The sequence below is a fragment of the Paramormyrops kingsleyae genome, chromosome 24 (assembly GCF_048594095.1).
Source record: "Paramormyrops kingsleyae isolate MSU_618 chromosome 24, PKINGS_0.4, whole genome shotgun sequence".
Taxonomy (NCBI): domain Eukaryota; kingdom Metazoa; phylum Chordata; class Actinopteri; order Osteoglossiformes; family Mormyridae; genus Paramormyrops; species Paramormyrops kingsleyae.
In genome coordinates, this window is record NC_132820.1 from 2,965,327 (window position 1) to 2,982,393 (window position 17,067).

General features: G+C 46.7%; 1 protein-coding gene across 2 annotated transcripts; it reads right to left on the reverse strand.

Annotated features, from left to right (window-relative positions):
• Window positions 1-1,821: 1,821 nt before the first annotated feature.
• LOC111850786 (glycogen phosphorylase, muscle form) lies at window positions 1,822-15,945 on the reverse strand. Of its 2 annotated transcripts, XM_072706422.1 has the most exons (21): window positions 15,601-15,945; window positions 11,246-11,347; window positions 10,536-10,614; window positions 10,297-10,400; window positions 9,823-9,954; window positions 8,917-9,028; window positions 8,659-8,741; window positions 8,308-8,451; window positions 7,606-7,698; window positions 7,014-7,160; window positions 6,077-6,240; window positions 5,628-5,742; window positions 5,129-5,230; window positions 4,842-4,989; window positions 4,697-4,755; window positions 4,378-4,519; window positions 4,075-4,282; window positions 3,375-3,509; window positions 3,160-3,226; window positions 1,959-2,128; window positions 1,822-1,925 (listed from the first exon to the last, which is right to left on the reverse strand). In XM_072706422.1, exons 1-20 carry the CDS (start codon window positions 15,841-15,843, stop codon window positions 1,979-1,981), a joined length of 2,529 nt encoding a protein of 842 aa, XP_072562523.1. In that variant the 5' UTR covers window positions 15,844-15,945; the 3' UTR covers window positions 1,822-1,925; window positions 1,959-1,978. The 2 variants fall into 2 exon arrangements, with proteins under 2 accessions (XP_072562523.1, XP_023680814.1); XM_023825046.2 differs by having other exon boundaries at window positions 1,822-2,128; window positions 15,601-15,944.
• Between the last annotated feature and the right edge of the window lie 1,122 nt (window positions 15,946-17,067).

The following is a 17,067-nucleotide window of genomic DNA, read 5'->3' on the forward strand; positions in this document are numbered from 1 at the left end:
TATGCGTTTGTTGCAGAATATTAAACTACTGTAGCGATTTACTCTAGAGATACCTTGAGTGCAGGGACGGGGGGGGGCAAATGCGTTTTTCCAAGACTTTTCCTAGACTGCTTATGTGAACCCCCCCACCCCCAGTAATAATTACAATCTCCAAATCCCAAAATAACCCCAGATACCGCCCCCCCCCAGCCCTCTAAACAGAGCATGGGTGAATTGCATAATAATCACTCCCTTCCGTAGCACACAGGACGGTCCAGAAGGTTCCTGGAAGGTTGGGCCATCGTCTAAAAATGTCTTCCTCATCTTATGAGGTGCCGTGATTTCCCAGAAATCTCACTTCTTGCAAGTGAAAGACGCAGGAGCTCCTTTTAACATCCAAGGTGGCCAGATGGGACCATCCCACCATTACGCCAATGTCGCTAATGGGAAACTCTTTGGGAATTTCCATAAGCATGTGCATTACAAGCAGGTGCATGTTTGCTGTATGGACTGGCCACCCCTTCAAACACAGGGGCGGGTGTGTGTGTGATCACATCGTGGGGACCACAACACTAAAAATGCCAAAAGTCTTGAATTTTGCTTGGTTCCTTATGGTTAAGGGTTAGGGCTGGGTGGTGGTTAAGGTTGTCATTGTTGGGATTAGGGTTTTTCCTATAGAAATGAATAGACAGTCCCCACAAAGATATGAATACAAGTGTGTGTGTGTGTTGGGGGGGGGGACCCACCTATTCCAAAAACATTTGAATGACATTTCCAACTGACACATTTATGGCTGAACCAGCCAATGGCGTTTCACGAGACACGACACATGCAAGCACATCATACATTTCATACAAAATGACCAGGGGCGGCTGTGTCATTGGCTGCAGCTTTATTTTTCTTTCTCTGACCGGAGTACGGCAGGGTGAACCCGGAACCCATTTAACACCTCATCACCACAGTGACGTCTGAAGCTGTAGTCACACATTACCCGACACACGTGCCCCTATCCTCCAGACCTCTGGCTCCTTAGACTTGCACAAAAGCTTTATTTTGAACTATCAGCAGTTTTATCAACCATTATCCGGGGGGGGGGGGGGGGGGGACACTTAATTCTCAATCTTATTGTATCACAGGGCAAACACAGTGGTACACACCAACATCTACTTGGGTGTAACTAACGAGAGGTTTCCCCAAACACAGTGGTACACACCAACATCTACTTGGGTGTAACTAACGAGAGGTTTCCCCAAACACAGTGGTACACACCAACATCTACTTGGGTGTAACTAACGAGAGGTTTCCCCAAACACAGTGGTACACACCAACATCTACTTGGGTGTAACTAACGAGAGGTTTCCCCAAACACAGTGGTACACACCAACATCTACTTGGGTGTAACTAACGAGAGGTTTCCCCAAACACAGTGGTACACACCAACATCTACTTGGGTGTAACTAACGAGAGGTTTCCCCAAACACAGGTGAGTCTGATTCAAGTGCCTTTACTTACATCCACTTCCACTGCTGATGCTGGCATGGAGATATGAGTGTATTTGGCAAATTTGCAGGTCACCTCAAGACAGGTTTCAGTAAAGAGGTTCAAAAAGTGGCACCAAACAATTGACTTAGGAAGTGAAGCTTCGTAACCAAACAGCAGTTTTGATGATAAACGGGAGTCGATTTTGAGATGAAGAGGGGACGCAGGCTAACCAAAGGTGGATCATTATGTCCAGATTAAGCCTTGAGCGGAAGGAGGGTTAGTGGTTGAATATCGATTTCCTTAATGTGGTGACCAGGTTGCACCATGATATTGTAAAGTTAACTCTCTCAACAGGGAACATAACATCTTCAAATACATGTTTAATCTTGTTTTCCAAGAGCAAATTCCATGTACACCACAGTACCGTACCTAAATACAGTAGCTTATCTCGTTTCTTCTTGTACCTAAATACAGTAGCTTCTCATTTCTTCTTGTACCAGGACGAAGGCAGGGCTATTTAACGTTTCTCATCTGGCCCTGGGATCTTCTCTAGGGTTGGCTCGATTCCCCAGATCTCACGGGCGTACTGGCCGATGGTGCGGTCACTGGAAAACTTGCCACAGCCAGCAATGTTATGGATCACCTTCCTGGTCCACTCCTTGGGGTTCTGTCAGGAACGATATGAACCGGAACACAAAGCCAAGCTGAAGTCCGTCATGCTGCCAGGACAGCATCCAGTATTATCTCAGGAGAAACAGCTTTGGCACAACTACGCTAGTGGTTAAAGATCACGACATAGTATCAGGACGTCTACGGTGAAATCTACAGAGCCACTAATGACATAACGATAACATTTTTACTTACATACATACCACACACACAATTCAGGTCCAAACAGTTAAATTCCAGACCAGGATTTTGTTTCAACCAACAAGTTGAGTATAAAGCATCACGGTCACAGAGTACGCAATTGGGTGGTTGAAACAAAATTCTGGTCTGGACTTTTACTGTCTGGACCTGAATTGCCCAACTCTGTATGTATGCATGTGTGCCTCCCGCTAACATCAGTTCTACGTAATCAGGGCTTATAAGAATGTGTCTGTAGGTCAATCCAACCAAGGGTTGCCACTTGTGAAGAAATACAGGACTTCCCTCATAAAGATATGCCGAGGGGGGGGGGCTAGTGATCACGAACATGGGACAAATCACATCCCGTATTGGTTCAAAACAGGACGCACCATTTTATTTTTCCAATATGGGACAATCCCATAAAATACGGGACTGGTGACCACTCTGTTTAACCATCTCCATCCACCAGCAGATACAGACGTCTGGTGGCCCACATGGAGAACAAGCCGACCAGCAGGCTGGGTTAGTAAAGCCTAGTTACCATTTAATACATTGTGGGAACGAATCAGTCAAATGTGGCCCCGATATATAAACATAATTTCTCTTTATGTCACGAGTGGGACTCCGCAGATCTCATCCATGTCGATTCTCCTTCCAGCTCAGAAACATGGGATTCCACCTCTCACACACGATTCCCAGTAGAGTGCAAACATGCCTCGACCTGACGAAGGCCGCATTTTAGTTTCCGGAATAGGTTTGGAATCATGGCATTAACATAGAAATGACTGCTCCCTGCTGAAGTCCCTCGCTGACTCCCCCCCCACCCCGACCCCGCTGCCGCACACTAACCTTGTACAGAGCGCCAACTTTATCCTGGCACTTCATGTAGTCTTCATAATCCGCAAACACCTTGAACCTGCGAACGTCGACACAGGGTGAGACGCCGTCTGGGCGCATTCACAGCCCAGAAGCCGCATGGGATGCGTCGCGCACGGTGCCTCGGCGCGCGGCACGGAGCCTCGGCGCGCGGCCCAGCTGCGTGACCACTGCCCGCCACCCCTCACCTGTCATGGTGCATCAGCAGGTCGACGATGTCCTTAAAGAGGTCGGGCTGGCTGGGACTGAAGAAGCCCCCGGCGATCTGGTCGATGGCCTGCTTCAGCTCAGGGATGCGGCTGTAGTACTCGCCCGCATTGTATCTGCGAGACAAGGATGGCTTACAGGACAGCTAAAAATTCAGCCATGACATTTTACAGTTACAATGCCGACCATTGTTCTTCTTTTCCAGACATCGCGTAAGTATCTCGTATCTGTGAATAATGGTGTAAAACTGCAATAAGTTCTTGTACAAATACGGTCGACATCCTAACGGTAGTATTCAGCTGCACTACATCGGCTGATGTGATCAGTTGCCTTATTAGCCTCTTGCATTGTTTGGCAGATGTTGTGTAGCTCCTACTCCACTCCTGCTCACTCCTGTACCTGGTTGTTCACCGGAAGCTAAGCCTAGCTGTACTTATGCCTAGTTGACTCCTTCACAGCCATATGCTAAAGAAGTAAATGCAGATGCATTATAGATTTGACTAGTGGTACCAAACACAGACTGTTTACATCACTATAGTCAATATGCATAACTGTCCTGATTGTGCTTCATTAAAGTCACCTTGCTACCCAAGCTGTGCTGGGGGACATTCTAACATCCACCAGGTTACTACTCCCCATTAAGCCCAACGTCGGCATCCCTTTCCATTCTTCCCCACATACCCCTTCCTGTCCAGAGCCTCCACGTCGTCCACTCGCATGCCGAAGATGAAGAGGTTCTCCTCTCCGGCCTCCTCTGCCATCTCCACATTGGCTCCATCCATGGTGCCGATGGTGAGGGCCCCGTTCAGCATGAACTTCATGTTTCCCGTCCCAGAGGCTTCGGTGCCGGCCGTAGAGATCTGCTCGGACAGGTCTGCCGCCGGGATCGCTGAGGACGGGGAGAGTCCCGACGCATCGCGGTCAGCAAACACTCGCTTCGAATGAAGCCAGGAAGGGGTACCGGCGCCAGACGGAGGTCAGTACCTTTTTCAGCGAGCGTCACCCTGTAGTTCTCAAGGAAGATGACTTTCAGGCGATCGCCCACCACTGGGTCGTTGTTCACGATCTCCCCGATGGCCGTAATAAGCCGTATGATCATCTTGGCCGTGTGGTATCCAGGGGCAGCCTGGATGAGAAGCGGGATATGCTGTTAAGGGACCTTGGGGAGGAGAGACGACGGGCACTGGAACGAGTTACATTCACTCATGTTTCTGGAGAATAACAGTTTGTACAACGTGACTGATAAGGAGCCCTCAGCTCCAATCATAACTCAAAAATCAACCATAAATGAAAGGGAGGTTACCTTTCCTCCAATCATTATCGTCCTGGGGACCCAGTGCTTGTTTGGGTCCTTCTTGATGCCTGAGAAAGAGCAGCAGTAATGAGCCACATGCTCTTCGCCCCGGCGAGCAGCGACACTCAGAGCGAAGCCGGAGGAGGCCACTCACGGTTGTAGAAGGTGATGATATGCAGGCAGTTGAGGAGCTGCCTCTTGTACTCATGGATTCTCTTCACTTGAAGGTCAAAAATGGAGTTGGGGTTTATCTTGACCTTGTAGTGTTCCTCCAGGTGCACCGCAAACTTCAGCTTGTTCTCCTGTGAAGTACGAGATGGAGATCCAGCAACATTAGCTATGCAGGATGGAATTAAGGCCTGCTGGGGACACATTGTACTCACAAACAGCGATTTTCCCTTTTTTTTTGAGGGGGGTGGGGTCGCTATGATGACTGTTCACCTGTTTGACCTTGGCGATGTCTCGGATGAAGGCCTCATCATTAACAAAGTCGAGCAGCTTCTTCAGCTGGTCCAGATCGTGAATAAACTCCTCTCCAATTCTCTGACAAACAAAACAAAAAACAAACACCACACATGACAAAATGAAGAGGAGTAGTGACCAAGCAAAACACACCATAAGCAGTCTGCAAATTACAAAGAACAATAAAAAAAAAAAAAAAGAATACTTTGCAATAATTGTTCAGCTGATCTTTTCATTTCAATGCGGCAGACTGATGTATATTGTATACATTTAAATTTATTGAGCAGACGCTCTTATCCAAACAAAGTTACATATCCACACCCTTAAATACTACGCCATCTAGTGCTTATGAAATGAATAGCGGCGAATGCTTTTGGGTCAAAAACTGAAACTAAATAAATTGCTGGTTAATTTCCATTTGGGGTAGAGGGACAGGGACACAAGCACAGGAACGTGCCAAGCGGAGGTTTCCATTCACCTCCGCGATGATCTCAGCAAGGCCAGGGTTGCACATGACCAGCCAGCGACGGGGCGTGATGCCATTGGTCTTGTTTTGGAACTTAAGAGGGTCCATCTCATAGAAATCCTTGAACCTGTGCAAGAATGACCATCCATTCTTTTATTCCTACTACAAGGAACAACAGACACACCGCATGACCGCCTAACCTAACCTGCCAAATCTCACATATTAAAAACTGCCAATGAAAGTACTGTACGGTTAACCAGCTCAAACTTCAAAATATGACATTAAACCAATAAGGGCAAAAGAATCTCACTTGGCTCCCCACGCATTAGGATTGTCCGTAAAACCCCAAGTCCGTTTAGACACCAGCTGCATGGCAAGTTGAGAACCTTGGAAGAGATTTCTAAGTGGGCGAACCCAGAAGCCCCGGGGAGATAAAGACGAAGACGTGGAACGGGACTCACACGGTGGCCTTGAGGATGTCCGAGTGGATGCGAGCCACTCCGTTGACGGCGTGGGACCCGACGATGCAGAGGTGGGCCATGTTGACCCGCTTCTGGTCGCCTTCCTCAATCAGCGACATGCGGCGCATGCGGTCCATGTCTCCGGGGTACAAAGAGGAGATGCGCTTTTGGGGGGGCGGGAGGATGGGATGGACACAGAAAGAGAGGGAGAGAGAGAGGCAAAGAGGGAATTAACTTTAGTCTGGTAAGCCTCAGCCTTCACTAAATGCCGTTTCAAAGTGTGAAAACAAACACACACAAGACGCCAAGAGCCATGTTCTGAAACAGGTGAATCTTACATTCTCATTTTTAGCTGAATCTATGGCTGATGTCAGCCAGTATTGTGTTTTTTTTTTTTTTTTTTAATTACTTATCTTAGATCAAGGTTTCTCAACCCAGTCCTCGGGGACCACCAGACGGTCCACGTTTTTGCTCTCTCCCAATTGGCAGGGAATTGGGAGAGAGCAAAAACATGGACCGTCTGGTGGTCCCCGAGGACCGGGTTGAGAAACCCTGTCTTAGATGTTACCTGAATACTTTAACCTCCTGAGACCCAGCAAAAAAAAGTTTTTATTTATTTATTTATTACAGAAATTCAATTAAATGCAAATTAAGTTAAATGAGGTCTTAAAACCCTAACAACAGGAGTTAATAGAATGGGGGCATATATAGTGTCAGAGTAATAAATAATGTCCTCTACAGGGGATAAAAATGCTGCAGGATTTTTGCTTGACTCTAACTTTAGTTTTGACTTCATGTGCTGCCAGTCCATTAGTGCAGCGTTTCTCTAACCCAGCCCTTGGGGACCGGCGGACAGTCCGGCTGGGAGGCAGCATTGACATCCACCATCTGCGCATCTCCCACGATCGGGTAGAGATCCTGTGCTTCCGCGTCTCACCTCTAGATGGCGCCGGTTGATCTCATAGATGATCTCCAGGTGACGGGGGAGCAGGCGCTGGAACAGGTCGATGGGCCAGCGCTCCAGGGCCTCGGGCAGGACGGTGTGGTTGGTGTAGGCGCAGCTCCGCACGCAGATGTCCCAGGCCTGAGATCAGTCAATGAACCGGACGTTTGAAGTTCAATTGCGATTTCCCAATACAGGGATCGAACACCAATGGTGCCGTCAGGGTGCGGCAGTTTAACGGCGTCAAACAATCACGCACACGATTCTTCATTAACTCTGCGGCTCTATATTTCACTTTGGTTCAGACAGAATGTTCCGGTGTGTCTTTGGCAGGATGTTATTTAGACATAAGGACACAACGGGGACGACCACAGTGCCACTGAGATACTCAGACAAATCGTCCGGGTTCAGAAAGTAAAAATCCCGACCAAGGTTTTGTTTCAACCAACCAGCTGAGTGCTCTGTGAATGTGACTCAAGTGGTTGGCTGAGACAAAATCTTGTTCTGGATTTTTACTTTATATGAACTTTCCATCTTTGGAATCACTGAATGACCTGGAGTTGTGGTCAATATCTCCAGCACTCACCTTATCCCAGGACTGCTTCTCATCGTCAACCAAGATCCGCATCAGCTCAGGGATAGCCAGCGAGGGGTGGGTGTCATTCAGCTGGATGGCGACCTGCGTAAGGACAAAGGAACTTCAATTAAATACGATTCATTTTTACACATTACTGATACATTTACTGATTACTGTTTTTTTTTTTCTGTCCTGGAAAGCGACCTTGGGATTGTGAAAGGAGCTATATACATGTATTTTATTATTACTACTGCTGCTACATCATTAAGTCATAATAATATAAAAGCAGGCAGAGAGAGAGAGAGAGAGAGAGAGAGAGAGAGAGAGAGAGAGAGAGAGAGAGAGAGAGACACCGAGAGAGAGAGAGAGAGAGAGAGAGAGAGAGAGACACCGAGAGAGAGAGAGACACCGAGAGAGAGAGAGACACCGACTTCCAGGGGTCAACTGGCTTCCCAACCCCCCTAAACGCAAGGTGTAAATTGTGGTCAAGATCAAATTCGAAGTCCATGATTGAGTCAGTTCTCTACATCAGCCTGGATAGCGTGACTGAAGGCTGCACCCACGACGTTATGGTTCATAAGCCGATTCTTCTCCCTCGAACCAGAGACTTTTGTATACAACAGAACTAAACTTCACACTGCTACAAACACTGCACTGAACCCCAACTGCGCCACCCCACGGACGCCAGGAGAGCCGAGCGGAGCGCCTCACTTTGTCAGGGAGGCCGCTGAGGTCTGTGCGCACTTCCTCCTTCGAGCCAAACTTGGAGGTCTTGTAGCGGCGGATGATGTCTTGGAGCGTAGCCGCCACCACAAAGTACTCCTGCTTGAGGCGCAGCTCCTTGCCTTCAAAGAACTGAGCCAGATACACACGTCAGCCCAAAACCTGACCTTTAACCCCATGCAGAGGGCCAATCAGATGTGTACCCAGAGTTCGGGTCAGACATTTGCAAAGGCCGGTTGGAATGTTCACTCGGCAATAATGTGTAATATGTGAAATACAAGAAATGTAGACCGAGCAACATGATCATAGCACAAGCAACCAAGTCAGGTAGGCACTCACATTGTCATTGGGGTACAGCACACGGGAGATGTTCTCTGCCAAGTTTCTGTCCAGCACTGCCTGAATGTAGCCACCAACATTGACTGTAAAACGGAACATTCATGAGCTGCAAGTAAGGTCCATTTATAACGAATTGTAAACATTTGTTCTAGATATTTTCTTCACTCCGACTCATTCAGGGCTTGCCATTCAGTCATGACCTGCCAAGACCCATCACTGAATTCCACCCATCCACACACTCCACGGTGTGCAACTCACAGTCCTTCAGGTTGAATTCACAGGGGGCCTTTGCAGACCACAACCTCATGGTGTTGACGACGTTGTTCCTGTAACCTGGAACCGGTGTGTCATAGGGCAAGGCCAAGACCACCTGTCAAGTTGAAGACTTGTTGAGGATGCACTGGGAACATGGCCGGGTGATCAGAAAATGCATCCCTGATGCTGCCAAGCCTCCTCACTTTGATTTGGCACTGACAAGCTCAGCAAACACATTTGTACCATATTTTTAACATCAAAAGTTGTCCACTGTTGAATGAACACAATGACAGATTAATTGAATTGACAATTGAATGAAAAACCCTTCGGACACCTTCGAAGCCAGGGAGGTTCATCCAGAGCTTATTGCTCATTGCTGCTCCAAAGCAGCCACATAAATCATTAAATAGCATGCAGTATTTCAAGTGGAGTCTTCCTGTACCATGGTACAACCACAGCCTTTACCGATCGGATGCATAAATATGCAGAAGCGTTAGCTTGCCCTTTTGACGACAGAGTTACGCACACGCTCAGCCCAAAGAGATTTAAAAAAATTGATAGCTAGAGCGCCTGCTTACATAATCTATCCATATTTTGATCCAGACTCAGACTGAGCTGCCGCAGACATCACAGAGCACAAAGCAAGGCAACACCCTAGACAGGCTGCGTTTTCACGGAACACACACATGCGCAGTTACACACTACGAGTGATTTTTAGGGATGCACAACAGTGTGCGCAAAATCTGCACGCAGAGCAGGGCTGCGATTCAAGCCTCCAAAGATAGAGACACAAGCTGCCAGTGGAAACCGCTATAAATACACAATTATTAATATAACTTAAGTAAATTTAGGTTGACTTCATATTTCCCAGAATGCCATGCACTTAACTCCTCCTTTCCTCCACCTCACCTGTGTATCCACCCATTTCACGCCATCAGGGTGGTGCTCCGTCCTGCCGTAGAAGTGAACGGGACGCATGTACTCAGGGCGGGCCTTCTCCCACGGGTTACCATAGCGCAACCAATCATCAGCCTCCTCTACCTGTCAATCATCGGGCAATGACGTCAAAGATTACATACGGGTTCCCCCAAACTGCTGGATTCTGGCACTTCAGGACTGGACTTGGGGAATCTGGATCTACATAGTAAGCAGCATTTGGGCAAAATATGTAAAACCACACTGAATGATACCTGCCAAAGAGCAGGACAGACTTAACCTAGGAATCTGTTGCTTGTACCACAGTCTTTGTGTAGCCTTGAAATATGGCACAGAGAAACTTAGGGGCTTCAGGAAGCCCATGGATTGGCTGGGGTTTAGGTCTTCCGACCAATCATCTCACAGAACTCTGTATTAACGGTGTCACCACGGCACCCCCCCAGTTACCTGCCAGCCGCTGACAATCTTCTGGTTGAAGATGCCAAACTCGTAGCGGATTCCATAGCCATAGGCAGCGAGACCCAGGGTGGCCATAGAGTCGAGAAAGCAGGCTGATGGAGAGAGGAGAAGGGTCATCAACCACGGGCCACCACTCCATCAATAAAGGGTCACCAACCATGGGCCACCACTCCACCCAGACCACCATCAGTCCATCAATAAAGGGTTTCTCCATGGAGGAGACTCACCAGCGAGACGCCCAAGGCCACCGTTTCCCAAACCAGCGTCCTCCTCCATGTCCTCTAGCTCTTCCATGTCCAAACCAAGCTAGAGGAGACTGCGTGTTATATTCCCTTGGGAAGTGTCACAGAACCCCAGTCCAGCCTTCATAACTCTGTTGAGTAATTCGTCACGCAGCATTCTGGACTAAATTTGCGCTACGATCACGGCCAGGAAGGATTCTGTACAGGACTGGCAGTGCTTAGGTGTTCAGCAAAATAGGCAACTTGAACTCAGGGCAGCAAATGCTTCACTCTGTTCATTCATATTTTGAAGTAATATGCCCAGTTCCCATCGGAACCCAGAAACGGAAATCTCAATGATAATAATAATAATAATAATAATAATAATATTATCAACAAATTTATTGTTGCAGTTATTGTTATTCACAACAACAACAACAACAACAACAACTACTACAACTTTAGGGATTGACAACTGGCACACAAGTACACACTTCTATAATGGTTAAAATGCACAATTTGTCATAATAGTGCCAAAGCACACAAAATAAGTACACATTTCATCTGCCATGACATTTCCTCACATTATAACATTAGTACCACTAATGGGTACCAGTTCTGCCATTCCCTGATGACTGTACAGGCCTTTGCGGGGTGTATCCATGACAACAGGGATTGCTGTTGATTGGCTGGATACGCTTCTCGGGGGGCCTTACCTGATAGGTGGCCTCGTCACAGGCGTTCTCCAAAGCCAGGTTGACCATGGTGTTCTGCAGGGTGCGGCCCATGTAGAACTCCAGCGAGAGATAGTACACGCGCTGCAAACGGGAGTGCAGACCTTCAGAACCTCAGCATTCCCCACTGCCTGCGGTTCCCCGCATCACCCAGCTTACTCCACCCTCCAAAATGAGAGGAAAGACCATTCCAGAAATCTGAGAGTCTCAAGATGACTAAAATTTTCACACCTATGCAGTTTGCAGCTGGTACATTTTGGGATCAGAGCAGAATTAGCCTGCACCTCTCACCTCGGAATTCCGGGCTGGAGGGGAAAACGGAACCGGAAAAAATGCTCAGAGACCTGGAATTCCATGGTAACAGTAGGAGCCCCCATACAAAGCAGGGTACTGCTTGTAATAATTATACTGCTTTGCCTTTTGCAGTGAGCAACGGCGCTGCTTTGTGGGGGCCTGAGGCACGTTGTGATTCTCCCAGTCCTGATTAACATTTCTGTACTCTGCATGGCCACACAGCGTTAAAGAGGGTTTATTTTCCCCTCTTAAACAAGGGTTCATGCCAGGGCCGAATTTAGCTCATGGGATGTTCTGAGGGCGGAAGGAAAAATGATTGGTTCAGAGAGATAACTAATCAGATTGTAGAGGAGTTGGGACCAACCAATCAGACGTCTTGGATGCACCTCCTCTACAACCTGATTGGTTCTCAGAACCAGTCATTTTTCCATCTGCCCTCAAAACATTTTACATGTAAGCAAAACTTCCACAAGGCCGAATTTAGCCCTTGAGTTAGTCATTATTGGGGCCCAACCTATAGCCCCCGACAGATCAGGGCGCTGGCGAACAGCCCAGGTCGGCCCATCACGCCTTGGTTCACGTCACCTTCAAACGTCACACGCCGGAGCCACCATAGTCTGACATTACATTCTAATTATGTCTTGTTCTTCACTTGAAGGAAGTTTGTTCTTGACAGTAAAGCAGAAAGCAAGCATTTGGCAGAAAGCAGAGAGGAGAGAGAGAGATCAACAGAACTTCAGTAGATCTAGATGGGTTTCCAACTCTGGCATTAGTGAGATTTTACCATTTCGGCCAATGGGGTAACCGCAATACTATAACCTGATCGAGTACATAAACAAAGCAAAAGTACAGCCCTGAGTCCCCCTTTGAGGAATTCCCAGAGACAAGGTTAGGGTTAGCTTACATCTCATTTCTTTGTAAAGGTCGGGGACACTGGATCTAATCTGTGAGCTTTGACATTTCAGGTTTTGTCCGTAGGCATTCAGATGAAGCCGGACGGAAACGGAGGGGCGAGGAAATGGGGGGGGGAGGGGGGGTCACGGGGATTGTGTGACTGCGCCATTTGGGCTCGGCTAAAAACAGAAGTGTGGGGTCGCGTGCAAAGGTTAGGCAGCCTGTATGAACGGCGAGGTCGGCCCCCCTTGTCTAGAAAAAGGTGCTGGAAGTGGCCACATGCTACCCAAACTGAAGCAGGGAGCACAGCTTCAGCCCACGTTTCCCACGAGACACTGGGGTCAACTTCCCTCAGATGGCAAAACTTTTCTTCCCTAGATGGGAGTTCTCAAAGCCTGCCGTTCAAAATGTGAACGAGACGCTATCACCAGTCTTGTATATTTCAATATTTATGTCTACATGGTCAAATGTCTATATGTAATGTAGTGCCGTTAGGTCAATGAAGTTTTTACAAACGACAGAAACATCTTACTGCATTTTTAAAATTACAAGAAGGAGAAATGTACTGGGGAAAGACAGCAAGTAGATACAGAGTCGCTACAATGTGTATCCCTGATAGAACAGCAATTCATTTACGGGGACAAACTGATTTGAAATAAATAATAAGAAATAAATAATAATAATGATTTTGGTGGGGGGGAAGGGTGGTACTTTTTTGGTGAATTGACATTTTATAATGGGTAGCAGTCCCCCCCCCCACCCCAGTCAAAAATTATCTTGGAAAGACTCCCAACAGCTGCAGCTAGGAAAACATGGGACATGAATATACTTCAGCTGCAGTGAATTACAGAGTAATATGTGGTGGCACATTTGTGCAGGGGGACCAAGAGACCCCGACCCACCATAAAGAACGAAAGGGACGCGGGGAATTGCTCACAGAGCCAAGGCGTCAAAGGCTGGCGTAGTGGGGTCCTCTTTAAGCGCAGGCGCTACATCAGTGTCTGGGCCTATCTCAACATGTCGGAGCTCAAATACAGCAAACAACTGGCAGCTGAAGAAAACTGACGGAACACGACCACCTCATTACCCGAGCGTCTGTCAGCACAGTCAGCGGCATTTGGGTGCCCTGGGTCACAGGCAGAGAAGAGGAAAGAGGATACTGGCTAAAGCATCCGGCCGAAAATGCAGGTTCCATCCATCCATACTCAGCATTTCTGGGGGACTGATTCATAGCACAGGATCCACCAACCAAAACAGGCAAAAAGGTTCTGCATTATATAACAGGATTCATTTTAGGTCTCGTGAATGTTCCTTTGCTGTTATATATGAAGATGTGTCTTAATGCACTACTTCCGTACTGCATATAGCATGAGAAAATGTGGATTTTTATTTATGCAATGTGCAATATTTATTTAAATGCAAAACATTATGTAAAACAAAGACTGAGTTCTGCTCCCCAGCTCAAAACACCTTCAGAGCTGCAGCTATAGCAACAGAGTGAGATGTACCATTTATTTGGCAGACGGCTGTTCACTTTGATCCAAGCAGTTGAAAAACGATGACATGATGACATAAAATACGTGGAGAAAAACAGAAGTCAGCAAAGAAATGCCAGAGATTTACCTCCTTTACAGGAGAAGAAGCCAAAATAGCTTTCTGGGGGTAGCCAGTAAAATATGTGTTTATTTTTTTAAAAACGACTTTTGAAAATCTACCTTAGAATGGTACCACAGAAAATGCAATAAGCTGTGTGTCGTTAAAGCAAATATTGCAACAAAAAAAAATGCACTGTGGACAGGTTAGAATTTATGCTGAAATCAGTTGCATGAATGACTACATTCTTTTGGGTTATTCAATGGAATGAGCATTCAGATATATACTTAACATGGGAGAGTAAATGGTAACACTACTTGACTGATGTATCATGATTCATTAAGGATGAACAAACATGAGATCAGTATTTCATTTGTGTTGCTCGTTGTTTTTTCCTTCAGTGGTTCAAAGGTTTACAGAATTAATAGATATACTAACAAATATAGTAACTGCTTGAGATAAAACAAGCGTGATGATTCATTAATGATGATTTAACATGAGATCAGTATATAACTAAGAGTTGGTTTGTGGTCAATTAATACATTAGTAATTATGTCTGCTCCGTCAACTGATGTGTTAGCAAGTAAATCGTTCCTCTGGGGATTAATCGATAGAATTCAGCAGATGGACTGAGGGGAACATTAAAAGGTCAGGGGTATTTTTAAATTTCAACTTCACATCGAGAGTAGCATCCCAATTTGATCTCGCATGAACCCCCCAGCTGTGTGACAGAAATGTCATGAACCCCCCTGTCGTGTGACAGAAATGTCATGGTATTAAATTTCATTCATACAGATGTTGCAAACATGTAAAGACAATGTTCCAGACTCCGTCACTTAAGGTTGACAGAGTCACTGACAACCATCTCCATTTTTTTAAAAAAAAGGAGATACATGTTAGATATTAGTTTTAAATGTATGTTTAATTATTCTTGCAAGTATCACAACGCTGACAACTCGCATCCTTAAAAAACGGGGGATTCGTATGTCCAAAAATAACGGCTAGTTTATGATGTTTCTGAACAGTTCCGTGCTAAAATTACATATCACGTAGGCCTATATCCCAAATGCAAGATACCCAACATCTGAGAATCCCATTCAGCTAGGAAAAGAAATTGTTCATTTAACTTACATAATTTTAAAATAATACCCTTTGATTAATTCGAATAGGCCTACATTCTACCAAACAGCAAGGAAGTGATAACATCTAAAAGACGCGCAAAAAGTTACTCTCACAATATTTCAACGTCATGGAACCTGTTGCAAGAAACAGTCGCAGAACCTGCGGAAACTCAGCCAAGCTGAGCAAAACAGAAATACAGTGCCAAGTTATAAAAGTATGACACCATCTGTACAAATAAACATACATGAATTGGCGACTGGATTTTTAGAATAGCGCAAACTGGTACAAATCACTTTTGCACAATCGGATGCCGAAAGGATCTATGACACGCATCTCCCCAGCGATTATTAAAGATAAACGGTAGTTTGCAGACGACCGGCCAGTGTTTGGTTGATCACTGATCGCCGGACGGCGTTTTCTGCGCCGTGGCTTACCTTGGGGTCTCTTTCATAGTAGTACTGCTGCGTGCGGATCCACCTGCCCACCAAGTGGTCGCGGACGGTGTTCGCCAGGGCGAAGTAGTAATCCCGCCGGGTGGCCACATTGCGGTCCTTGACCAGCGTGAAATGCAGGTGCCGGTTGAAGCTGCTCTTGATCTCCGTCACATTCTCCACACCGGCCAGTCCTCGCACCGAGATCTGCTTCCTTTTCTCCTGATCCGATAGCGGTCGTGACATTTCGGCGGCCGGCTGAGGCTGAGGCTGGGGCTGGGGCTGGGGCTGGAAGGGTGCGGACAGTTGCTGCGGCAGTCACTCCGCAGCTGGGAAAGCAAGCCCGCCCCCCCGCATCTCCGACTTTAAGGACGCCGTCACTCCTCTCGGGTTCAGGGCGGGGTTTCCCCATATCTGGAGCCAATTGACTTTCAGCGAAGGTCATTCTACAGCCCCTTTAAAAGCCGGCCGCACGCGTCCAACGGACCTCCGGGCACGTTCGCTGGAAGTTAGCGATGCTATTTCCATTTGAAAAGCACTCTTACACACTTGACAATGCTATAAACTAAGAACTTGGAAAGGCCCTCTTAAAAGACCAGATGTTAACTTTTCGTCGACTATCCCAAATTAAATGCAAGCAAATATCTTCAGTGTAAAAATAGGTTTCAATAAAACCGTGCATGGAGTGGTCCGACGGCTACCAGCAGTCGACATTACAACTATTTAACTGTCCCGTGTAAGATGATCAATGAGCTATTAATAGCAGCTTTGACTATCTTCCAAATGTTTCCAAATGCCTTCCCTGCCCGCCGCACTTACCAGCAAAACACGAAAATTCTTTAGTCGGAATTAAACCCGCAGAAATACGTTAAAACACCGAGGACTAAGTTCTTGCGTGCATATGGAACTGTCCACTTGAGGGCAAGTAATGAGCCATGTACTGAAATAATTTTAAACCTGATACCGATCCGGCTGTAGAGGTTAAATGACTAGTCTGAACGCATGTTGAGATCCGCTTCAGGGTCCCGCTCGGCGAAATGTATCCCCCCCCGCATAATCTACCGAGACCGACCTATTGGTAGGCCGCCAGACCACCCATGAAATGTATTTCTGGCTACAGGCCTGCTGGAAATGAGAACACTGATTGGTGGCCAATCCTACCTGCAAAATGGCCAGTGTGAACGCAGGCTTTTCAGATAACCTTCAAATTAGCTGGTCAAACCCAAGTGCGAGGACTCTTTAGCTAATAAGTCCCTTAATTAGAGAGTTGAGGCAAAATCCCACACAAACGGCCCTTTCTGGATAAGACTGTTCACCCCTGATGTAGAGGCGGTGCTGTCAGGATTATCATAAGAACACTTGGTTAGGATAAAATTGACCATCTTATTACAAGAAATGACACCCTCGAATGTTTTCAAACCTTAAGTAAATCGACTTACCCCTAACAAAGGCTGTAAAATAATTCAGCCA

Coding starts and splice junctions, on each gene's coding strand:
- LOC111850786 (XM_072706422.1), bottom strand. CDS start 15,843: ATGTCACGACCGCTATCGGATCAGGAGAAAAGGAAGCAGATCTCGGTG. Junction 11,348..15,600: donor ACTATGAAAGAGACCCCAAG/GTAAGCCACGGC, acceptor TCCCGTTTGCAG/CGCGTGTACTATCTCTCGCT. Junction 7,161..7,605: donor AGAAGCAGTCCTGGGATAAG/GTGAGTGCTGGA, acceptor GACTGATCTCAG/GCCTGGGACATCTGCGTGCG.